This window comes from Microchirus variegatus, assembly GCF_963457635.1.
Source record: "Microchirus variegatus genome assembly, chromosome: 4".
In the NCBI taxonomy this organism is placed as follows: Eukaryota; Metazoa; Chordata; class Actinopteri; order Pleuronectiformes; family Soleidae; genus Microchirus; species Microchirus variegatus.
Genome location: NC_139805.1, coordinates 8,660,748 through 8,687,127, shown reverse-complemented (window position 1 = coordinate 8,687,127; position 26,380 = coordinate 8,660,748). Strand labels below are relative to the sequence as shown.

At 39.8% G+C, this 26,380-nt stretch overlaps 1 protein-coding gene across 1 annotated transcript in view; it reads right to left on the bottom strand.

Annotated features, from left to right (window-relative positions):
- fcho1 (FCH and mu domain containing endocytic adaptor 1) overlaps positions 1–26,380 on the bottom strand; it is a 62,449-nt gene that overhangs the window by 14,564 nt on the left and 21,505 nt on the right. The window contains exons 3-23 of the mRNA XM_083888440.1: positions 20,405–20,496; positions 16,265–16,339; positions 15,687–15,828; positions 15,084–15,236; positions 13,998–14,102; positions 12,299–12,397; positions 11,455–11,551; positions 11,139–11,256; positions 10,261–10,285; positions 8,632–8,692; positions 7,027–7,220; positions 6,812–6,836; positions 6,604–6,663; positions 5,788–5,839; positions 5,270–5,391; positions 3,851–4,942; positions 2,744–2,850; positions 2,362–2,557; positions 973–1,087; positions 724–879; positions 503–635 (exon numbers count right to left, since the gene is read on the bottom strand). Coding sequence (XP_083744566.1) covers positions 503–635; positions 724–879; positions 973–1,087; positions 2,362–2,557; positions 2,744–2,850; positions 3,851–4,942; positions 5,270–5,391; positions 5,788–5,839; positions 6,604–6,663; positions 6,812–6,836; positions 7,027–7,220; positions 8,632–8,692; positions 10,261–10,285; positions 11,139–11,256; positions 11,455–11,551; positions 12,299–12,397; positions 13,998–14,102; positions 15,084–15,236; positions 15,687–15,828; positions 16,265–16,339; positions 20,405–20,496 — 3,219 coding nt within the window. The remainder of the gene's footprint in view (positions 1–502; positions 636–723; positions 880–972; positions 1,088–2,361; positions 2,558–2,743; positions 2,851–3,850; positions 4,943–5,269; positions 5,392–5,787; positions 5,840–6,603; positions 6,664–6,811; positions 6,837–7,026; positions 7,221–8,631; positions 8,693–10,260; positions 10,286–11,138; positions 11,257–11,454; positions 11,552–12,298; positions 12,398–13,997; positions 14,103–15,083; positions 15,237–15,686; positions 15,829–16,264; positions 16,340–20,404; positions 20,497–26,380) is intronic.

Genomic DNA, 26,380 nt, shown 5'->3' with positions numbered 1-26,380 from the left:
TTCTGACGTGCTGGAGAAGACTCAACACACTGGTTCAACCCTCCCATCAGAAATATGAATAAATGCAACAGAGGATTGAATGTGACACTGTGTAAGCTTACTGAAACTATACCATAGCTAATGGGTCCTGTAATGAAGCTATAAAGTGTCTGACTTCTATTTTTGGCCAGACGGTATAAGTATAAACATTTTTATCTGCTTATAAATTCATTCATGTGCCTGTTTTCCAAGGAAAAGTATTGGTACAAAGCAAAGAATTGAAGATAAATCAAAATCAGCAAAGAACAGATTTAATTTTATGTTTAATTTTACCAAGAATTATCAGGTAATTATTTAGAAATGACAAAAATGAAAATTAAGTATTTTAATTGTATAATTCCAACCAGCATCACCATTGTTTCTTGAAGTACATCTGAAGAGAAGAGTCAGACATTGTTCTCATGATTAAAAAGAAACAGTGTTGGTGCTGAAAAGTGTTAGAATACCCACGTGAAACACTGACCTGGTACTTTAGCACGCCGACATTGTGATAAGACACCTGTGGGTTGAGTTCAGCTTCTTTCTGCAGGTAGACCTGCAGAGCCTGCATGTTGAACCAGAAGTCTCTGGTGTCTGGGTCAGTCTGAGACGGATCACTGTGGAGACACAGGGACAGTGGGATGGTCTATTTTACACTGAAAATAGAGCGGTTTTATGATGTGAAAAACACAAAACGGAGCTGACATGTAGAGCAGCTTCTGATTTGGCAGGAAGTGATCGATCTTGGAGATGTTGACCAGTCTGAAGCTGAGAACAGGAACGTTGGGATTGGCTGTGAAAATCCTGGTGATGCCCGCTGGGAAGGACATGGTCAGGTCGCCTGTGATCTTCACCAGACAGCTGGAGAATCAAGGAAGAGCACAGACACGACTGAGAAACCACAACAGATGTCAGTGACGACACAACATAAAGCAGCATCATCCTGGTACTGACCGGTTGTGTTGTCCGCCTTTGAAGTAGGCATTGACATACTCGGTTATGGCTGCTGCCACTGGCCAGGCCTCCTGTGTGCTGAGGGAAATGGGACTGGGCCCTCTGGACAGGTGCACTGTGACGAACAAATGTATGTAGGTTAAAGGAGGTTGATTTATACCACTCCAGGAAACATCCACATCCTGTTTTTGTTTACAAACTTATTAAATATGCCCTAGATGTGCCTCATCCACACTACCGCAGCATTAAGCCCAGAAAATAGAGACATTTGAAAATGCTGGAGCATTAATTCTCATAAACGTCAAATTACTGTCCTTTCAGTTTCATCTCATCAGTCTTGTTCTTTCACCATTGTTGTTTCTTATTAGTAGAACACTGAAACAAAACAAACAACTGGAAGTGCAAACCAAATTCACAAGATGCAAAACACTTTTACAATTCCCACTCTAAATTTCACTGATACTGTTCTGCTATAAACAAAAGAGATGCGAACCAGTTGTCAGCTGACTGGATTTTCTTCATGCACAATAGCACCGCTTCTTTTCAACCTGGCTATCAAAATAAGAGCCACTCACTTATATCTTCATCTTATATCAAACTTTTACCATAACTTTCACTGAATTAGTTGATTCTATAAAATAAAATACACATTTCAATGTCATTCCACAAGCCTCATCTTTGCAGTTTATGTTATAGTATGTGTCTTAAGTAACCCCTGAAATCATTTGGTACATTCTCTTTCTGGGATTTGTGAAAGTGTTTCATGTTTTTCTAGGGCTGTCAAAAGATTACATTTTTTAATCAGATTAATCACAGGGTAGCTGTGGATTAATCACGATTAATTACCATTCGTAAATATGCCAGAAAAATTCTAATTTTCTCTTTATATTGTTGTAGGAACGGAGAGATAAATAAAGTATGTGAAAATATAAATGTAAAGAACAATAAAATACTGTAAATAACTGTAAAAAAAAAAAACCTATACAAACTTAGTAAAAAACAAACATTACATTGTAAAGAACTCATATTATAAGACAATATAAATATATAGAAAAAATTAAATACTGTAAATAACTTTAAAAAAACTTGATGCATTTAGGCAACAGCCCTCAGGCTCAGAGTGTCGGGTGCCCCCTATCGGCTCAGGGCTCCAAGCAGTTGGCTGCCTTGCTTGTTCATAAAGTGCACGTCTACCCATAGCACAATGAAAGTGAGAAAGTGCGCTAATGCGTAAAAAAAAATTGTGAAAAAAAAACAAAAAAAAAAACTACTTAAAGACTAAACAATATCAGGTAGACTGATAGATGCGTTATCATTGTTTCTCTGTCTCTCATCCAGTAAGTGCATGTCTCTCCTGTCGTGTAACGTCATGTTTTTGCTGAGGCTTACACTGTCTTGGTTGCTGGTCCTGGTGCTGGTAGGGCAGCGGTGAGGCTTGTCCCGTCCTGGTAGGACTGGGAGCTCGGTTCTGACTTCCCCACTCGCCGTCTCTGGCCTGAGGTCCCCACTCACTGGGACTGGAGGAGGAGGAGGAGGTGAGGGACGGGTTGGGCTCCGGCAGCGGAGAGGAGCACAGGGAACGTGACTGAGGAAAACAATCCTGGATCAGTATTGACAGAAGTATAACAAGACAAACTACATTAGAGGGGGTTAATATCTAAAAATACATACGACAAAGTATCAGGGGACACTGTAGTTGATGAATAAAGCAGAAACAAGTAAAAGAATCTGATTGATTAAATCAGCTGTTGCGTCAGGGCTGGATACTCACTCTCTCACAGCCACTCAATCGGCCTGAAGTCCTCTTGGTCCTGGTCGTTCTCTGTGGAGCAGCTGTAACCACTTCAGACGTGTCCTTTCTGTAGTTATGCTTGGACCCTTTCAAGGACACAAACACACACAATTATTCAAAGCTGATGTGAATGAAAACGATGACCAGAAGAGGCAGAGAATGTAAAAAAACAGCCTGTGACGAGCTGAAAACTCCACACTGCCAAAACAAGCTGGCATCAAACCAGCAGGCATTTTATTTAGATTGTTTTCTTTGTGAAATTTAGCTTTAGCTGATTATTCTGAGGTATTTAATCGAGAAAAAAAGTCAGAAAGTTTCACAATTTTACAAAAAAAATCTATATGTGTTTTGTTGGTTTTTAATAGGATTTAAATTCGGTTATTGTTAAAGTTATTATTGTTTTCCCTGATTTGATAAATATGTTTTTCGCCTCTGTTGCCTGGTTAAATTAAAATTACTTTCCACCAACCAATCAAATCCACAATTGTGTAGGCACAGTTTAAACCAGGCGGCCCCCCGAATGTTTGCTAGCAAAGTTTTTTTTATAACAGTAATAAAAAGACATTGGTCATAATTATCCATATATAAATACTCTTGTTAGGGCTCGAGCCTGATAGAAATTTAATTGCAATATTGTGAACATTTATATATATTTTTTCCACTTTTTGCTCTCAAGGCTGGCCCCCATTTGACCACAATAGATGCGCATTGGCCCCCAAGTCATTTGAGTTCGAGACCCCTGGTTTAAACTAATAAAATAGGATACTTTTTACCCTGTAAACAAAAATACTCAAGTTAAGTAAAAATACATCCAAACTGTACTACGATAAAATACTCAAGTATTTTATGTAATGGACTCTTTGCCCAGCCGTTCTGTCCAGTAAGTCAGGACAGTGTGACAGTGAACCTGCACACAGCCTGAAACTGAGGAAGCTAAATGGAACACAGCCAACCTTTATTTGATTATTTCTGTTCCTGTCAAATATGCTCTGCAAAGAGCCCACTATGCTGGCTTTAAACCCAGCGGCTATTTTAGACTGCATTTTTATTCACATTGACATGAGAATAAATAATAATGATAAATACCCTTGTGAGAGCTGACACTGCACGTTATTTGTGTGTTCAGGTCCAAACAGTCTTGGTCTTTGTCTGTAGAAAAACACAGATCTTCCTGTGGGCCTGAATGCCTCGTGAGTGGGGGAGCGTTCCTGCGTGGCTCACTTTCTGATGATCTGTGTTTTCTCCTCTCTCCTCCGGCTCCTCCCTCTGCTTTTCCTCCTCCTTCCAGTGTTTTGGAGCTGCTCAGTGCTCCAGAGACACTCTCACTGAACGGGTTGTGGACAGAGTTCCAGTGCATCAGCTCCTTCTTTGTCTGGACTGTGGGCAAAGAGCTTGAAGTAGCATTAAGACCCGGTTTATTGCTGTTTACAAAGCCACCTCCCACAGTAGTACTGCTGCTGCTACTGCTGCTGTGAGGAGGGATTAATCCAGCTGCTGCAGCCAGAGACGACTGATGTGTTGGGCTGCCAATTATTGTGATTGCAAACGGGTCATCAGAGGACACAGGGGGTGGGAGGCTGCGGTCTCGTTTCCTGTCTCTGTCTTTACGAGTGGATGAGGATGAGGAGGAGGCGGAGTTTGGGAGTGTCTTAGTGTCAGTGGGGGTAACGGAGAATGGGTCCCCTCGCACCTCCATGCCTCTGCCCTCCTGGTTTGGGCGAGGAGGCGGGCGAGCCCAAGCGTCAGACAGGTTTAAGGGCTCCTGTGTGACAGTCCTCTCAAACGCGGTGAGGAAGGGATCCTCGGGGGGGATGTGTTTACAGTTCCACACCGATGACTCTGTCTCAGGAGGGAAGAGGGGCTGAGAAAAAGGAGGAAACTGCATTGATGAGGGGTCCATTTCTGTGGGAAGCCCAGAGGGACGCGATGGAGCGACAGACCAGACTCTGGCAGGGTCTTCTTGAGGGTGCGGGCTGCGACCAGGGGAGGGGTCACGGAAAGCACTGAGGAACGGGTCTGCGGGTCGTCCCCGAGTTTGAGCCTTACTCTGTGACACAGGAGGCCAAGCTGCCCAACCCACCGGCTCTGGTGAGGGTCCAAGGGTCTGATGAGAAGGCGAGTCAAGACCAGAGTCTTCAACATTCTCGGGGGAAGAGGAGTCGGACGAGAAGGCAGCATCTAACACAGACACACGATAAACATGACACAAGATATCAGTTCAGAATATAAGAGATTATTAACCCTAGATGGGAAAAATAAAATGCAACTTTCAAAGATGTAAAATAAAGCAACAGCACACAGAGCTGGGTATATAATGACAACATCATTTTCTAAAATACCAACATTTGTCCTAAGTCCACTCACTCGCGACCCAATTTTACCATACAGGCTTACATACAAGGCAGAATTTATTTCTGGATATTACAGAGTGAGGACTGTTTTAGTCACATGCAACATGCAAACTCAAACTTCAGCTTAATATACAAATATTTGGAGCAGACATACATTCAGAGGCACCAAAGCTCTGCTCTCTAAGTTGCTCCCTGCCATCAAAGCTTTTGGACTTGAAGGCAGACTCTAGTGGAGGTCCAAACAGACTGTCCGACACTGACGGTGTGGAGCTCAACCTGATGGAAAGCAGGGAAGAAAAGGGAGAAAATCAGGCAGAGCCAAGGACCAATGAGCGGGTGGACTAATAAAAGTGAGAGGGGAGTTGTATAAACGAGAGGAAGAAATTGAGGATGGCAAATGATGGAGGAAGAAAGAAATTGGGAGAGAGAACGATACAAGTGTTAAGTGAAGTCTCTTTTGAATATGCCCTGAACAGGTCACTAATGAAAGATTGATTGTGCTAGAGTCTCTTTAAGTGCTTTATGCTTGTGCACAGACATGTAGGAAAGAACATAAGGTAAATGAATGTGCTGGAAAAGACCACTGGTGACAGTTGAACCTCTGCATGTGTCTCTCAGCAGGGTTCAGAGAGAGATATGAGAAAGAGGAGCTGGAAGTCAGAAGTGCTTCACCTGCTGTGATCAGGACTGGAGGCGGACCTGCGAAGGCCTTCCTGCTCTCCATCTGTAAAGAAGCAATACACACATGCATACAGTGAGACAGATTGAGGACGTCCCATAATCAGGATTTATCTTTGTCAGGACACTGCAGGGAGGCCAGGATGAGGATGACAAGAAGGCATGAGAAGAGAAAACCCATCAGCCTTTACAATCGCTGATCAATACCAGTAATTAGCACAGTCTTTTCCAGCTTCAGCCCCCAGAGCAACTGCGTTAATGAGATGCTCTTTGTTAACCTAGTCTACTCTGGATTCAAAAGAAGAGAGAAAGAGAAGGAGAGAGATATATCGATGGAGAGCGAGAGAGAGAAAAAGAGATAGTGAGTGTCCCCACTGCTGTGAAGCAGCAGGTTGTAGCCTCCCACTCTGGCAGCTAATGAAAGTGTCAGTGATAAAACACGTTCTGCCTCGGGCAGAGTTTCTGCTGGTGACTAATAAAGAGTGGGTGCTCAGGCAGGTCAACAGGTGAAGACATTTGCTGTCTGAAGGAAACACGAGGGCCAACCAGGATAGAGGGAGAGGAACAACCACATCCATACATTGTCACTTTATGAGGATGATTGTATGCAGACTGTTTGTTCGTCTCCATCTTTTTCAGAAAACACCAAATACAGGATCATTACGTTTATTTTATTTATAACAATGACAGGTAAGCACATGAGATGGAAGATAATAAATTCAACAAAGATTTTCTTTATTAAAAAGAAATAGACAAACAAGTGACCAATCAAACAGACAGTAAACAGATTCAGGGAATAGTCAGGCTCACCCCTGTGGGAGGCAGCAGCATCATCATCTTCTGATCGACCTCCTGCTGTACTCGAGTTTCCTGCAGAACAGAATTATTCAGGAGTCTGTACTTAAAGGTACAGTACAAAGATCACAGTCTTCTCTACATTTCCCATTGCTTTATCTTTAAGCAGAGATCTGCAGCACAGTATCAATCACCAAATACTGAACACTGGAGCACAACTTACTGGAAAGATGCCGCTTGACTGACACCTGAAAGTCAGACAGAGGGACAGATTGTTCAATACAGAAGACACATGAAAGGAATGAAATTGGTCTCTGTCAATAATTATTTCCGTGCTCGTCCTCGAGCTAGATGATCCTTAAAAAATAGACTTCACTATCTTACTGTTGGCACTCAGGCCCAATGATAAATACAATGAGAATCTTAAACAAGCTCAACCTGTTGCCGTAAACCTCGGTTGGGCGGCAGGGTGAGTGTCCCAACAGTGGCCTTCAGCTCTTTTTCTGTGGTGACAGAGTTGCCGCGACTACTTGTGGCCACTGGTCGTATCTGGATGTGGAACTTTTTGGGCTCCTCATCGTCGAAATCTGAATCACTGGAGTAGAAGTTGTTCTCCTTCTCCTCAGAGCAGCGTAAAGAGAGAGATGAGGGTCAAGGAGAACAAGCTTTTACTGCAAACATGGATGAGAAGTGTGAGTGTAGCAAGACAGGAACCACGTTGGTGAGTTGAGAGACAAAAAACTATGTTTCAAATTAAATTATACCTTCTGTGAGAACAATATTGAAAAATAAATCTAATATAATGCAAGTGAGAACATTAAAAACCTGAAGGCATGGGTTTATTACTTCTGCTCACAGGTGGGTGTTACTATTTGGACAAATATTGTCATTCCCTTGAAAAGGAGAGAAAGAAATGTACTTCACTATGAGTTTGATAAAATCAGGAACAGGGATATGATGGAGATAATCAATGTGAGGTTCAGCAAAGACACAGAATAGAACACAAGCAGAGGACGTACTGAATACGATGGCTGCAGAGCTGCCTAACCGCCACTTCCTGTCGCATCATCTCTCCCGGGAAGAACTTCCTCTTTTCTTCAGACTCTGCTGTGTTGTGTCATGTCATGTGTTGAGTGCTGCTAGATTTAGAGAATTTGTGGGTCTTTGATAAATGCACACTGTTTATATCCTGAGCAGCCACAGCACTCGACAGGGTGAAGACAAAGGCAAGAAGGGTTTTTATCTCACACTCTTCCAGAGTCACTGCCGATAAATGCATCGGGGCTGAAGACTCTTCGGTACCTGGATATTCGGTGCTGCTGGACATTTCTACCACACGCAGGATTAAGATCTTTATAACCGTCTGGCTCTTGTTAATGAGACCATGAATGAAGCCAAGTGGGTGCATAATTCGTTCAAACCAAACCTCTCACCTCTGACCTTCTCATCACGCTTCATTTAAAGTGTCTCCGTCTCAGCCAGGAGACCATTCAATGGCCTCGTGAGGTTTAATTAGGTGCCACAAGTATGTGATCAAGAGGCGTCTGTGATATTTTCCATTAATCTATATTCTCTTTTTCAAAATTTGAAATAATAGGGAGAATCCAGTTTTTTTTTTTTTACAGCTACTGAATCATTTTCATTCACAGGAATAGTGGGAGTATGTACAGCAACAGTGCACAGTGATATTTGCTGATTACAGCTTCGGTAATGAAAGAGGTGATGCTTTGCCTTGTATTTTAATGACTGACCATATTCATTTTCACATTTTAAATTGAAAGGGTTGGACTTTGTGTAAATAAAGGACTGAAAAAGGGAGCAAATAGATGGAAAATAGAGCACAGTGCATAAAAATAATGGAAGTAATCATTAGTTGTAGTTGAAATTATACAGGGAGGCGACAGACTAAAGGTCAAACCAGACTAAATGAGTAGGATGTTAATGTAGGATGTTTTGTAGGATTATTTTTATTATTATTATTATTAATTCATTTTTTGACAAAGAAACAGAAAACAGTTTCAAGACTAAGCAGAGAAAGGATATCATTCTGGGTGCTGTCGGCTCGGATGACAAATCCTTCATCGTCCACTTCCAGTGGAGAGTTCTACGTGAAGGAAGTCGCACACACAAACACAAACACAAACACAAACACAAACACAGGGGCAGAGACAGATAATTAATCCAGTCATGTGTTGGACTGGGGTTACTCTACAGGCATACAGGGTGCAGTTGACTGCCAAAGTTAATAGATCAAGTTCTCTGGTTTAGGTATTTGTTTTTCAAAGGGTTTAATCTGAGATTAATCTGATAAATTTAAATTAGATTATACAAAAATCACATGTCATCACCACATACAGTTTAAAAATAAGTTTTTTATTGCACTGAGGTCTGGTCAGTACTCGTCGTTACGACATCATTAGTCAGGACGTTCTGTACATCAGCTGTGTTTAGCTGATGTCATATGATCTTCATAACAAGACACATGGAAAACCTGAAATACATTCCAGCACCGGCGTACGAGGAGAGAGTTATATTTAGAATGAGAGGGAACAGATACAGATGGTATCAGGTCTGATTTCAGTTATCACATCTCAAGTTGATATGATAAGCGTAGTAATACTCAGTCAAATTGATAGTAAAACTACATGTACTGTTTCATGCAATACGCTTTAATGTGTCCTCTGCCAACATTACTTGTGCCTGTTGCTCTGAAGTTAAAAACTCAAGGCCCTTGGACGTGTAAAATATCACCAGCAGCAGCTCTGCTGTTGACTCTCTGCTTCCACATCAGTCTGTTAGATGGTTTCCTGGCAGCGTACAAAGCCTTTTCACACACAAACACACACACACTCACTCTCTCTGTGTGTCAGTTACACACAGGCTGACGTGCGACATCATGCATTTCCTCTCTGGCTTCCAAAAGATCTTCTGAATCTCCCTTAAGTACAGGAATAAACCTGGGAAACCCCACACCTACACCTACACACACACACACACAGGTTTGCAAAGCTATTCTTCTTAAAAGACTGAACTGACTTTTCATTTGGACAGTCTAGCCATGGTTCTCAAACTGTGGTATGTGTACCACCAGTGGTATGTGAGCTTCCTCTAGTGGTACTTAGAGGAAAATATTATACAGAAATACTGTTCCACTGTATCAGGATATGTGATCAGAGTGGAGCTGAGGAACAAAAACAAAAAATAAATAAATTATTATTATTAATAATAATAATAATAATAATAATAATAATAATAATAATAATAATAATTAGAGCAACCTTATCTCTCACTCCATCTTGATCTAATGTGGCTATATGTGAGGAAGAGGAGGATGATAAGAGAGCAAATTATCTTATTGGGAATAAACAGCTCAATAATTCCTCTGATGGTACTTGGTATAAACGTTTTGAGAACCACTGGTCTATACAAAGCCTTATCTGTAACGTTAATCCTTAACCAGTTAATGCTTAACACTATCTTTAACCACAACTCAAATCTTGGCCCCAAACTTAACCCAGTTGCTCAGAAATAAGGGTCTGCATTATTTGGACATTATTAGGTTTTGGTCTCCATGAGGACAACTGGTCCTGGCAAGATCAGTGTTTGTGCCAGAAAATGTCCTAAAATGTACCAAATACAAGTGGTCAGGTGAACATTGTGTCAGATACTCACCAGTGTCTCAGTCACTGCTGAATCCCTGCAAACACATAACAAATTGAGCAGTACGTCAATAATAAAAAATATCTCCTCACAGGGTTTCACATGAGTTTAACACACAGAGCAAATCTGTGTTTCTATGCATTGAGGTCAGACGTATTTTTGGGAAACAAATATAAAGTCAGTAGCGTAAGAGCAGGTGCAGTTATTCATGAGTGAGCAGATAAACAAATGATAGAGTGTGCCGATGTGTTTTATACCATTAAAGCATTTAAGAGGAAGTAATGCTAACTATGGATCACTTAGTTTCACACGGTCTCAGCCACTATTTTCTAAAGGATGTGTGAAGAGGAGAAACTCTGTAAAATGCTTTTACACTTTTATTCCTTCACTGTAGATCATGGTAACATGAGCACATTCTGGTGACACATGGACATAAAAACTTAAATGAGAAAAATACACAAACATTTCCCATGATTATCTATGCAACATTTCAGTCAGATAAACTAAACAAACTCTTTTTCTCCTCTTGTCTCTGTTTTTTTTTATTTTGTTTTGGCAGCATAATTGTTATATTTCTCCTTGTTAAAGATCACTTTCTGGTGTTATAAACAAATGAAGCCTTGGTAATTTAACTGCTTCATTACTCATTATGTTAAGCATTTGTAAATAACAAGACTGCTTCTTTGGTACGAGCACACAAGCAACTAAAAAGTTGATGCCAAGGTAAATGAAGAAGACCAGACTAAGCTGAACTGAAGTGTCGACACCTACATTTATTCATTTGGCAAGTGCTTTTATTCAAAGTGACTTCCAACTCATGGACTCCGTTTGTGTGTGTGCATGTGTGCGTGTGTGTGCGCGTGTGTGCATGCGTGCGTGCAATCACTCACGTAGAGTCTGGCTCCTTGTCCCTCTTGCCCAGACCCGGGATCCTGAACGCTTTAGCTCGACTCTTCTTTCCACCTTCAGGTGCCAAAGCTGTCATGTACTCCTCAAAACCAGCCAGAGCTGCAGACAACAGGCAAACTGGGATAAATAAACACAAATTCACACTCGCAGCATGCAGGCACATGTGATTTGTCACTGTGAACTATGGTGCTTTCTCAGCCCTTGTCTTTATATTTATTTAATATTATTATTATTGTAATTATAATAATATCCCTATCGGAAACCAATCATGAAGGAATTGTTTTGAGCTCACAGCACCTGGCCTGTCTTTGCCTGTGCCCTTCAGCTCAGCAAATTTCTGGATGAGGTTGTCGATGCCGATGTTTTCCACATTCTGCTTGAATTCCTCATGCACCTGCAGCAGACAAGAACAGAGTGATCACTCGGGACTTTAACCACCATAAAATACAAAACTTATTTGTTACGAGGACTCAGAGTGATAACTTTTTCTGGTCAAGATCACAGCTCCTTTGTCCTGAGCCCTTCCCACCAGAAGTGCACTGGGAGCTAAACTCACTTCATCTATCTATACAGCAAGTTGTGTCTTTGAGTGTCTGTGATGGGCATATCATAGGCTTTACTTCCTTATCATGCATTACCATAACTGAAAAATCTTCTTCAGCTCCCACTATAGGAATACATACTTCCTACAAACACTGCACTACTGCCTTCTCGCTCTAAACGGCTCTGTGATTGATCAAAATGTCCGTCACCAGCCAGATTTTGCCCTGGCTTGGCTTCCCGTGGAGGAGGGGCAGAAGTCTGGTTCTCTCTCAGATCATTTGATTTACATTACACTTTTACAGAATTAAAAAAATCAATAACACTTAAATGTTTTTCCCTATACCAGCTTTAAATGTAATTGGCTAAACTCCTTTCTCCATAAAACAAAAATGTGTGAAAAGTGAACATTTCTGCCTATAGTGTATCCAAAGGGTTAACCCTAACCCAAACAATATTGTGTTTTATATAACTTGTGTTTTGTGGTAACATTGGTTACTCATTAAAAATATAGAGTAGCATTCTTTAGAAAACTATATATAACAGACTGTTTAATCTTTAAGAAAACCATGACAAAGATGGAGGGAAAGAGTGGACGTACCTGTCCCACCTGGACGTGGGTGTCTTCTATGGAGTGGGAGTAACCTTTGATCAGCTGTTTCATCTGCCGCAGGTGAACCTCTTCGATCTCTTGAAACCTCTACTCAAACAAACAGGCACACAGTCATGTACAGAGAAATAATAGATGTATTTTTACTATGTGAAAGCTTTAAAAATCTACTGCTGGTTCATTTATTTTCCTCTGTGGTCGGTGAACAATGTTCTCTGACCCTGGAAAAACACTTTAAAAATGACAAAGTCTTCTTTAGCCACTGTGATTTGGTAAGATGTGGTTAAGTATATATCTCTGCTGTGCTTCTCTCTTTTAATACATAAAATAAGGGAGTAAAAAAAAGAAGACTATTCAATGTCTGCATAATGTTAGGAGTTTCTGGAGGATTCAAAGAGGGAACCAGAGCAATCACAGAAATGTAAAATGTCACATACTGTATGTGTCATACAGTGAGGGTTGCCTTTGAATAAGATTTGAGAAACCAGCTCTTAAGAGGCTCTCAGCCAGCAGTGAGCAGTGGAGGCCGTGGGTTGCCAGGGTGTTAAACCAGTGATAATTTGACAGGATTTAAGTCTGATCCTGGTCTTTATTCTCACAGCTCATTTGCTGCTGCCTGATCGAGGGAAATTGTCTCGATATACTGGCTGTGGCTTTTCTAAAAAAGAAACAAGCTTGTGAGTCGTGAGCAGAGCCTTGCCAGCAGCTTTTCTCCAATTAGCCGGGCAAGGTCTGGGCAGAGAGTACAAACATAAAATCACATCTGCTGTCAATCTTCAGCAGAGTAGTTCACTTCACCCGCACCACTGCTCCAGGTTTCACTGCATCTCACGTGTACCAGGCTAAAGTATTGCACTGAAGATGAAATAGGAAAAGGAGGTTATTTGAGTTTAGGGCTAAACATTTAATGAATTAATCCACTGATTGTTCTGTGAGTATTGTCATTATTAAGCTGTTTGAGCTCTGGATACGTCTACGTAAATCATTTGGTAACCATGGGAACATGTATTTGAAGAGGGATTTGCCTGCATTGATCAAACGCACTGAAAACAGCAGTCTGCTGGGGTTGTATTCTGATCTGTGTAGTTTGGCAGTGTCCAATAAAATGTCACAGTACTGCAGGATAGTGATATTACAGTGTAATAACACTAATTATAACATGTTACATTATGTACAAATGCACATGTTTTTGTCCAATAAACGTATAGTTTATAGGTTTTGTTTATATCATTTAAATCAATATGTTCAGTATATGGACTATAAAATGGACAGGACTTATTTGGTCCTACTTCACTTCTTTAACCATTTGTTCTAAGATCAAACTCATGACGAGACCTTACAAGAGATAATTGGGCACAAGAATTTCTCTCGCCGTGGAAACAACAGCAGAATCTGTGGATGTGTGGAGGCAGTGATTGAGCGTAATGAGTGGGTTGCAGGACATGAAAGCCAATGAGTGTTTAGGGATCCTGGAGATGAAGATTTCATTTTAGGTGAAGACATGATGTGGGATAATAAATAAAAGTATAAGACAGATGTCTTGTGTGGGGAGAGGTTATAAAGAAGGTGAGTCATGGCAATAAAGATAAAGTCCCAGATAGGAGGCAATACATAAACCCCACAGATCAGAGAGTGGGAGAGACAGATAGAAGAAGTAGTTGCCCTGGGTGCAGCTGCAGTCAGAACTGACCTGGGCAGATCCGCTCATCTTCTGCTCAAACTCTCCTCCCACGCGGTTGTGCTTCTCAATGCACAACGCAAATGACTCAGCTGCTTTCTTGGACTTCAGCTCCGCCTAGTGAAAACAAAGGAGAGTGCATTGACACAAATTCACAAACCATTAATAAAAAATAAATCATGACTGCACTTTCTACCTGATGATTACAACTATTCTTCAACAACATCATTTTCTTCATAGACTGGATGTAGGTAAGTAGTAGAGTGGGTAGTAAATGACTGCTGGCTTTGGATAAATCAACTCCATAACTACCATGGCGACAATGGTCAGTGAGAAAGAGACTTAAAAGTAGGGGTGGGGGAAAAAAATCGATTCACATAGGAATCGATAAAAAAACAAACAAAAAAAAGTGTCTTTTTTGAAAAACCACACAAAACACCAGTTTGTGTTATTAGTGTAGAGTTTATTTTTGTAATTTCTGGGAGAAAAAGGCAGCTAGTCTAAGCTTTTATTTATGCAAGTTATTTTTTTGTACAGTAAGTAAGTTTTATTTTTTATAAAAAGTTTTTTTTTTTTTTTTGAATGAATAAATGTTAATGTTTGCCTTTGCGTGGTCACATCAATCACATTAACTTATACAAACTGTATTGTTTTGATGCCATAATTTGCCTTAACACACTATGCATTGTATCACTTTTTGAATCGAGAATCGATTTTGAATCGAATCGTGATCCTAAGAATCAGAATCGAATCGAATCGTGAGCCACCCAAATATTCACATCCCTATTGATGTCCACTCAAAGCTGCTTTACACTGCAGTTTTGCCATTCACCCATTCAGTCACACTTTCATACAGCGCATCTTTGTGCAGTGCATCCATCACACATCTTTCAGACCCCATCACACGCTGCCGGCAAAGCTATCAGGTGTCTTTCCCGGAGACACATAAGCAGGTAGACTATTGCAGCCAGAATTTGAACCCAAAAACCTTCCAGTTGAAAGAAAACTGGCTCTACCACTGAGCTACAGTTGTCCAAGAAACACAGAAAAAAGAAAAGTCTGTAAAACTCTCTTGAACAGAAAAAAATGGTGCCTCACCTTCTCCAGTTCTTTCTGTGGACCCCCGTCTTTCCTGAGGCGGTCTAGCTCCAAACACTTGGCGTGGTAAGACTCCTTGGACTTCTGAAGGTGACCAGTTTGAACCTGCAGTGCCTGCACTGCCTCCACTGTCCCCACCATCTCTTCCTTTGTCTGGGAGAAAGACATGCACACACACAGTCAGGTTCCCTGGACACTTACTCCAACCTTAACCATAACTACTAGTAGTGGCCTAACCTTAAAATGTCATCATGTAATAATCTACATGTTGGAGACTTGCTTTTTGCCCCCATAATGTACGTGTAAACAGATTTAGGTCCCCACAACATGAGTAATAACCAAGAAACACCAACCCACACACACTGCACAGATCATCATTGTATGATATTTTAAGGGCAAATTAAAGTGAAGGGAGAAGACACTTATTGGATTTCCAGTGAGATTAATTAGATTAGGATGACAGCAGCTGGATGGAGGTCAAGTAATGAGAAACTATACAATTATATGTTCCCAGAGATGAACACACACACACACACACACATGCACATACAGATACAGATACACAACCATCGACCAGATTTCTGTCAGAGGTGAAGGATGTACCTTGCGGTGGATTTTGACCTGCTCGTCTCCGTACTTGTTGATGTCCCGGATTAGATCGTTCATCTTCCTCATCAGCTCCAGGTGACAGAGGGCCAGTTTGTCTGATGACACCCTGAACACGTCCCACATGGGAGCAAACGTCCTGGAAAAAGACACATTTAGCACAAACACCAAAACCTTTTTAATCTCGTACAGACGCTGCTGCTTGTAAGACAATAATTATCCTTAATTGTCCTGTAATGGGATCATCGATCATCACCTCTACAAATTAAGTCTTTGTTGCTTCTGTCCCTCTTTCTATCACTAGGTGCATGCTGTACATAAAAAAATGTGTGTTAAATAGTAGACGATACACTGTACATGTTAAACGATAAAGAATAAACATTGCAGGGGAAATCATTCAAGTCTTATGTGGACAGTTGGTGATACAGATGGCACTCACTCATATATTGTGTGTATTTATGTGACCTTTAAATCTTTAATTAAACTGTATAAATCTTGAATTAAACTGTATAATATACTACATTCCTGTGGGTGCATGGTGAGGATGAGGAGAGCCGTCCCCTGGTGTAACTCACCCCAGTGGACTCCCATTACTCGCCACCTTTGCCAGTTTGCTCATTGATTTGGCGTACGTCTCTTCAATGGCAGCCCTTTGAAAACAAACACAGAACATCAGCAAAATAACTGACACGGTCGATCCAGTTTCAGGAAACACAGACAAAATGCTTGTATTTGAGAAGCTGGAACCATTAGTGGCTGATTAATTTCCCTTTTAACGACGTGTCATTATAGCACTAAACAAATCTATACTATTTTATTTGCCCAGATATAAAGACAGCAGATGTAGTTCTAAGTCTGAGATGTAAAACGATCTGTAAATCAATATTTACAACTTCAACTAAAACAATTTGTCTGTAAACTCATGCAGATTTAGGCATCACATGAAAATGAAAATAAAAACAAATGTATGGAATAAAAATGTAATGAATAATTCACCAAGAGGAGAAGCAACACATTTACATCGTATGCTGATGGATCCTTATCCTGATGGGCTTCTTTGCCGTCTAGATACTTTATGTATTATGCGAGTTTATGTGTGCATGAGGTCAGAGGATACCTGCTTCTTTGGTTAGCAGTAGTACGACAGGAAGATTTATGTGAAGTGAATTCTTTAAAATGTAAATTCCTCTAAACAGCCTTCAGACTGGTAAATGTGATGTACTCCAACGGCACTTCCTCACAACACTGTTGCCTCCTCTAATGGCCTCATACACTATCTTCTCTGTCCAGAGCTTACTTTATCCCAAATGCTGGGTGTCCACCAGCACCACAGTCAGCAAGGTTAAAGATTCATTTTTGACAGTATTGGGTAAATGTGCAATAAGCCACATTTAATTGATGGATGGACTCATTTTCAGAGGCTGGACATAAAACTTTAATAAGCATCTGAAGACCCCGAGGAGAAAGAAACACTGAGCATTGATCCTAACGTCCCCAGGGCAAATGGAAAGAACAACGAGCTGCTGAGGATTCGGAGCCAAAAACAAAAGGACAAACTTATTATGCATCTTCAGCAGTGATGGTGAAGTTGTGTTGGATAGATTCTATACCCGCTTGTCTCATTTCTGATATTTTATTCAATCTATAAATAATTTAACCTGTATTTTTAGAGGTGATGATGAAAAATGAAATTAAACACATTTTCTTTGTTATTTTGTCCTGTCTGTCTCTTAATGATATTCATGTTTTCAACCACAGTTTTAACTTCGTTTAATTTAGGAGATGATTCACTTAATTAATGATTAAGTTTGTGTGCGTTTTCTGTTTATCAACAGACTTACTGAAGTACCGAGGTGTGATGTGTGTTTTAGTGTCGCGTCGATAACACTCTTGATTTACGAGATTATAAAATGTTTAGTTCTGTGTGGAATTTCCCAAAAGACACGAAAACAAAAACAATGCTTTACTGAGAAACAAAGAAGAGAGAGTCGTGTGGAGGTGATGGGCTTTACCAGTATTGAGTGAACTCATTTGACATCAGTTTGAATGTAACAGACATTTGTTTATATTTAAATGCTGGGCAGTACACGTCTAAAGGTAACTAATTAAAGGTAAAGAAAGTGAATTAGTAGCAAATGATCATAGCTGAGAAGCTTAAGTTTTAAATATCTGCAAATGTTTTAATATCTGACAAATTATGCATTTTCTGTCAGTACAGTCACCGATCGTTAGTCAAATCCTTAAAGGGATACTTCACCAATTTTATTGTGGCTTTGTATTGCTAGAATAGCAGTAGTATTTTTTAGAAAATGTGCTTCCCTCCCTCAGTTTTTCCCTGACTTGTAAAAAAATCTGTTTTCCCTTATCCAAATGTGCCCTACTGTGAGTCAAATGACGCGTTTTGCATCACAGTAGGGCAAATTTTGAAAATGGAAAACATTTTTTTACAACTCAGTGAAAAACTGAGGGAGGGAAGCACATTTTCTAAAAAATAATACTGCTATTCTAGCAATACAAAGCCACATTCAAATCGGTGAAGTATCCCTTTAAGTCTATTGTCTAACTCAGTCAATCAGTGGGGTCGAACTAATACAATGCAGAGAAAAATCTTGACTAGACTGAGCAAGAGGAGAGAAATAACAGAGAAACTTTGAGATTGTGGTTGGAAAACTTGGATTAGAGTAGTTTAAATGACTGATTAATGCAATCTCTTGCATTAAAAGAGAGTGAGCAAAAGCCAGAGAATACTTATCAGAACAATTGCCTTTTCCCCCATCCTGTGGGGTCACATATATACTATTTTACACACAGTGCACCATATTTCAATTCCTGGCTGCTGATTTGCTGTCCGAGCAGATAACTTCATTTCCCCCAGAGAGGAATGTGTAGCAGCGATTTGAATCAATGTCTGGTTTATGTGCGTTAACTTCAGCTGTAGGAGGTCAAACTCCAGTCCTAACCTCATTAATGCCCACAATTTACTCACCAATTATCACCAATTAGGAGACAGACTATGTAATACAACAAAATGCCTACTTTGAGAACAGTATTTGACCAAACCCACCTTGTGACCGCTGATAAGCCAGTCAAACTTTTAGTGTCAAGTCAAATATAAATTGATTGTACATGATATGTGGAAAGCGTGGAAATGAAGAAGCATTAGTCACGATGTAGTGGACCAAAGACTGGTCCATAATCTGCTAATACCATATATACTACATCATTTCATATACAATTTTAACATACGTAATATACTGCCTGTTTTTGCTATAATTTGCCAGTATGGCTGGATTGTCAATTAAACTTCCCTCAATCTCACACAGAGCAGGCCAGAGCTAAGACTCAACAGCGCCCTCAACAGGTCAGCTGCAGTTACTGTACATTATATATGGAGGACGTATATCATTTTTCTGACCCTAAAACCCCCTAAATCTTGGCTTGAATCTCTACCACTAAACCAAAATATGTGCTGCCATGATTCATGAGTCTGTGCAGTAGTGACCACATTATAGCATCAGATAAATTCATTTGATTGAAAGTGTTCTCGTCATTGCACCACGTAGTATGAGATTTACTGTGCCAAACCTACCACAGTACACACTCATTCACACAAATCTATTTATGATAAATAGTAATTAAGAAAAAAAAAAAACACGAAGAGCTGCAGCAGCATCAACAACAATAAATATTGTACATATTGTCTGTTCCAGGTTTAGCAAAGTAGAATGAATAACTGACTAAAACTGAACAAACAGCACTTGAACTTAACAGTATGTTAATATGGTAAGAACTACTGGCAATGATTTGTGGAAAAGTTTACGGTCACTGTGAACTGCAGCCAGAAAAAAATTCTATTTTCCCACTGTGGGGAACACAGATGACATACTACTTATGAATGGTCTTATATGCTATAATGTAGCGTTGCATCTAACAATTATTTTCATAATTGACAAACTGTCAGAAAATGTGAAAAATAAATAAATATCAATGTTCTCAAATGTCTTGTTTTGTCCACAAACCAAAATGATTCAGTGTTTATGATTTCTTTGTTATATGGAGCAGACAAAGCAGAACATATTCACATGGAAGAACTTGTTTTAATAATGGAAAAAACCCTTAATAATCAAAATAGTTGATGATTTATGTAGTATTCAAGCGTTTCATTAATATAATGTCATTTACTTGACTTTATGGGGCACTGCTGTGTGGTACTTTAATCCATTTAACAACCTGAAACACTCCACACTCTTTAAATGCTTTCTCTTGCCAAGAGGAGAAACGTCAGAGGGCTGTTGTGCATTGGAGACTGTCTTTATTAATGAATGTATTTAATAAAGCATGTGCATAAATAAAGACCCAAATGTACAGTACCTCTGTACTGGTGGAGGTTCAAGGATAATCAACTTATTCAGCGGTGTGTGAAAGTGCATTTGACAGATAGTAAGTCTCAAAATGTAGCACAGCAGTGAGGACAGGAGTGAAAGAACAAAGCCGAAAGAAATGACTGCAGCAGTCGTATCAAAGAAAGATTTGTTAAAATGTCTGTACAATAGTGACAGATTTTAAACTCAAACAGCAACAGATGAATTCCAAACTAGTAAATTTAGAATCTTGGAATATTTCACAATCTCACACCTTTCCTTTATTACTACGAGTCAAGAATCTCTCCATCACCACCTCCCACACAGACATTCACAAATACACAAGAACCTTACCTTTCACGGACAAACTCGGCGAGCTCTTTGGTTGCCAGCTGGCCATGCTTCATGTTGTGGTAGAGCACGTCAAAGCCGGCATTCTTCTCCCCCTGCCGAGGTGCAAAAAAAAAGACACACACACACCGTCTGTTAGCATCGGAGTAAGAATAGCTAACTAACAAGATAAAGTTAGAGGCAGAGATGGTTTAGCAGTATGACATTTGTTTGTGAATTCAGGCTTATGACATGCTTCCATTGATGTTCTTTTCTTGTTTTTTCGTGTCTGTGGCGACATATTTTACGTCACAACTGAAGTACGCAGCACGAGTAAAATGAGAAATGGGAATATGTAACGGTCAGTATCAGTATCAGTCTGATACAATCCAGACTGTAAAAATGTAAATTAAAAAAGTCAGCAAAGTATTTTAGCTATTTGGGAGAACACTTTAGAGTAGAGTATAGTAGTATATAGTATATAGTAGATTTTACTGGTAAATAACACTGGTAAAAGACAAATAAACACACAAATAAAAAAAACTGTAGAAAACACTTGAGACAGTTCAGTTTCTGTCAATTCCTCCGTGTGTATGAGCTGATTTCATGCACATCACAACAGCACAGGTCCCAGTGCAGTGGTTAATGACCAGCAGAGTTATTCATTAGTTAGTGATTACTTGCCGCTGTTGGTGCCGACTTATTCAAGTGATGAGTGACATCATTCATGACATGTTGATATTAATCATCAAGTGAAATTTGAGCAGTGGCATCTCAATAATCTAGTTGTGGTGGGGCACAGCAGCTAAATAAAAAATATACTTGTTGATATAAATATGTACGAGTATGATGAGAAAAACTGGGCCTTTTTCAAACACTTACACAGTAACATCAGTATGCAAAGTAACCAGTCTGTCATCAATGGCTTTCAGCATTAATGAGAAGCTAAATATGATTTATTGGCTAATTGCTTCATTGACAGAAACACCAGTTATGTTCAGATGATATCACTGGGTTTAAATGTGGTCATGGATTCATGCTGTCAGATCGTCACATCGTTAAACTTCACAGTTTCTAATGTCAGTTTGGTAACCGACACCAATACCACACAACCAGACAACCAATTATGTTTCTTTCTCTCTGACGCTTGTGGGATTTTGTTGTTTTTGTGGCGATGACACTTGGAGAGATGAATTCAACCAATCCCTTTTTGTTTTTAACGTTATGTCACTACTGCCGCACTCCACTGGGAAATATCTCTCCATTTGCTTTTCATTTGTTAGCAGCATAAACACCCACATAACCAACATGACTCAATGGTTGAGTGGTGTTGTGGAAAGGAAAATTGCTAACCTAGCAACTACGCAGATTTAACACCTCAGCCACACCTCACACCCTGACGTCTATGTTACTATGACATGAACCTACACCTGTCTTAGCTTAAGTCTCCACAGCCCAGAGAAGTGCCTGACGCTGTGCAGTTTCTTGTGCCTCACTGCGTTTTTTCAGTCAACAGCCGGACTGTGTGTGTGCAGACAGAGACACAGACAGCTGCGTCTCAGGGACTAAAAATACCCAATCGGAGGAGAACAGACCAGTTCCCAGGTACCAGGGGAATGGCTGGAATGCCAAGGAAGGGTCACCCAAAACCACACAGACACGGTATTTCTTTGCAGCATTCGTAGTGAGGACACTCAGACATTATCCCTAGTCCCAAACCTTAACCATCACAATTAAATGTCTAATATTAACCTTTACCCTAACCCTAAAACCAAGCCTCAAAAAGCAGGGGTTCCTCATAAAGATACCATACAAGAACACGTACACATTTAATCTCGTTAGGACTCGGCATTGACTTTGTTAACCAGAGCTGCAAAAATTAGGTTCTGGTCCATATTGGAGACAAATGATCCTGACAAGATTATTTGATTACACCAAAACAAGCACATACACGCAAACTTATTTTTATATCTTAGTGAGGGCACATCATAGACATAATGCATTCACTAGCCCTTTACCCTAACATGAAACACTTACCCTTACCTAAACCCAATTCTAACCCTAATCCTAAAACCAGGAGATATGAAAAAGCCCTTTAAAGTTATACGCACAGACAAAATGTCCCCACAGGGTCAAAATGGTTTGTACATGTTTTTGGACCTCACAAAGATATAAATACAAGTACTATTGGAGTTAGATTTTTTATAAAAACTGTGATGTAAAATAATTATAATAAAATAAGGCTGCTAATATTAGGATAGCCACTACCACAGCTTCCATAAGTATCTGCAGCAGAAGCTAGTGCTATCTCATCAATATTTGCTCCTATTTTCTCTCCTTTTTTAAAAGAAATAATAGGGTTTTGTAGTATTACACAATAGCTGAATGCATTGACATTCTCTTTTTATAAACGATGGACCACGGCCAGTAGCCAGTTGTGCAATATTGCTGTGACAGAAGTCTGCTCTATTCAAAAAGGTTGACCATTAGTCCCTATAGGTTTTGTCCCTTTCTCGCAGTTGGCAGACACCTTTTGTTGAAACTCTACACTCAGCACAGAAAGATGAGCTGCCAGTCTAAGCATGTGCACACACACGTGCACGCATGCACATGCACATGCACATGCACGCACACACACACACACACCTCCACAGCACCTGTCCTCCCCTGCCGGCAGACTTGTCTGGTGTCTGAATGACTGTAGTGCTGAGATGGTTTTGTAACCAGTATTTGACAATGATATCAGTCAGTAAGACATGTTGAAAATGGAGTGGTGATGGTTTGCCTTGAGGGGGGGGACACTAAATTACTTTTTCACAGCACTGCATTTGTTTAACAGATGCAAAATCCAACACCGTACACATAAAACAGTTCTGATCATATTTCCGCAAAAGCAAACCATCTGTGAGTGTGTTTCACACTAAAATTATGTTTGTAGAGTGAACAATTCTATTTCACTAATAAAATAAAATACGGAGTGCTGTCCCAAGTTGTAAAATGCAAGGTTCAATAAACACATTCATAACTAATGACTATGCTAAGGGTTTACAGATGAATGTGCCTTTTAATGTTGCGCCGAAAATGAAACTGAAATTAGCTGTCAAAAAAAAAAGAAGGAGACGATTAAGAAACTAGCCTTACGTTCGCATTGATGCCGATCGGAGGCGGAGCTAATAAAAACCTGCATGTACTGCAGTCATGACCCTGTACGAGTCAAAGTCTTTCCAAACCTGGAATTATACAGGTACTTTGACCAGTGGGAATGGAGAAAACAAGCAGCGTGTATATGTGTTATGCACCTGCCCAGATAATTGTATATTACGGTGAGAAAAACATGTCTTTATGTACTTACATGATCAAAAAGTGACCGGCATTGATCTAGTACGTTTGCAATTGCTCGCTCTTGACTGACTGAGTAGACAGGTGCTGGCACTTTAAGATACCGAGTGAATTTTGTGGGGTATATCAGATGTGAAACGTCTGGTATATGCAACCCCCCCCCCCTCTCTCTGTCCCCTCAACTGATTTCTTTTTCATCAATTAAGTTGACCGTTTTGGTCATGCATGGTGGAGTCCATTTCCATGACAAAGAGAGGGATGATGGCAGAGAAGAGGGATGGGGGGATGGGTGTGTCGACGAAAGATGTAAAATCTGTAAGTGGACAACTTTCTCATGAAGACTTGTGAGGTGAGGGGGAGTTCACATTTCCAGAGGGTGGGGAGGGTGGTGTTTGAGCATCAAGGAAATTGCCAATTGCTATTATATCTCAATAAATAAAGTTCACACCATATTTTCAATTAAAAATTTTTAAAAGATGACATTTGAATTACCCTCATTTACTCTATGTTTGACGAAAAGAATTTGAAATGACCACATCAATGACCGAACAAGTCCCAAACCCAACAATAATTTCTGGATAATGCAAATCCGCAAACACCCCAGTCAAATAAAAACATGTAACCAGAGGTGAACATCTGGGCTCAGCCAAGGGTTCATAGTAAGAGACAACTCAGACCAACATGTTCGAATTATTTTTTCTAATTTGCTGGAATAGGTTTTATTTGTCTTTGGAAATTAAATAACTGAAACTGAAGTAAACAGATTAACAGAACTGCTAATCTTGTTGATATTTGCTTCAGGAGCAGATGAATCACCATGACAATCGTTTGTTTTCAAAGCCTTGTTTAATATGTGGACTACTTGTATTTTTGGCTTGCTCATCTATTTCCCTGTATTCATTTTTAGTATTCCGTTTTGCCTGTGTTATTTTTAAAGTGTTTTTAAATCGTTTAACTACATTAATTAATTAGCCACAAACTGTGAAGCACAATGGATCATGAAAACTGAAAAAGAGAGGGAAAGACAGAGAGGATTTGTTGTCGAGTCCCTTTTTTGTCTAGAAATGATAGGTAAAAGGGTTTGTTCAATAACTAAGATCAATTTTCATGGAAAATGACATGGACATTTAAGGCTCCCCTTGTACAAGATCATTTGGATGTAGATTTTTTAACTCGGTCATTAACTTTATTTCTGGTGTCAGAGGTGAGGTGGGAATACTTAAAGTGAGATTTGTAGTTTTTACAAACTCACCTGGAACAATAGGCTTACTGTAGGAATGTGGGCTTATTAAGCTCTCCTTATACTTATGTAGCTTTATCTGACTTTGTCTGTATTTTTATACTGATAACAAAAGTAATCAGCCGAAGACATTTATCCTATAAGACTGTTTTACAAACTCAGTTTTAAAACAGAGCTACATTTGGAGCTCAACGACACTATTCATTTGGACGGCTGTCTTTGTCCCAGTGTACAAGCTCTAGTGGGGAATCGATTTAATGAACGAAGTGTGTCCTGCCTCTGCAACGCTTGGGGGCGATGGGCCACCTTTCACTCTTGTTAGTATTAGGCGGTTACAGTTTAGCTGGCAGCTAGTTGTGAACATGTCGTGCTCCATTCAGACTCTTCTTTCCATCCATTAACTTTAAAATATTCAATTATTTAAGCTGACAGAGCATAAAATCTGTCTCCTCGTCAACCCAAAGAAGGTATCGGCCTGGATTTCACCATGTTTTTGTTGGTGTTTTCTTATTCTTCTATGGACTGGCTTCTTCTATTATTTCCAGGTATGAGCTGGAGTTGGGGAATGTGTTGTATGCACAGAGCAACCTGTCCCACAATAATAGTTTGTCTCCCTATTTCATTTTCCGCAAGTTTTGTTCCAACTTTTAAACCTTCAGTCTGACTAACATGTTTACAAGTATTATAAGATTCCAGTATGAGATGGACTAACTAACTAATAATTAAAATGTTTTTATGTTATACAAACACACTCAATGCGTTTGTTTACAATGCATATCTCCAGACTTTTGTTGAAACAATGACCAAACCTTAGCAAAGATAAACTGGCCTGCAGCCTCTGCTTCATAAATCAAAAGTTGTGCTGTTCTGAGTGATGATCAGTTAAAGGAGTTTTCTTCAGCAAAAGTGTCTCATTCTTGCCTTAACATCAAAAATTCAGTTTTCACATTCCTCTTGCTGGCGAAGCCAAACACAATAGGCATTAACTTTCAGAAAGGCTGAATAATAGATGGCAGACAGCTGTCTCTTTCATGGATACATCCCTACGTACACCCCTCCTGGACCTAACTGGATGAGTAAGCTACTTACTGCACCAATGCTCCGCTTTGGCAAACTTGAGAAACATAACAAAAATATATGTGAGACAAGCGTGATTGTTTCAAGGTCAAAATACGAATAAGTTTGCATGTCACCCAAACCCTTGGTGCAAATGCAGGTTATGGGGCAGATTAAGGATTTTTACATTTTGTTTAAGTTTCTTTAACATTTTCAATGTTATTCTTAATTTTTCAGGAATCTTTAAAATGCCAGACATATTTAAATTCATAAGTCTGTACAATTCTATCTAGAGAGCGAGGTAAACAATGTGTAGGGAACAGTTTCAAAGCTGCTTCTTATACATTCTTCTTATTTAAACATAT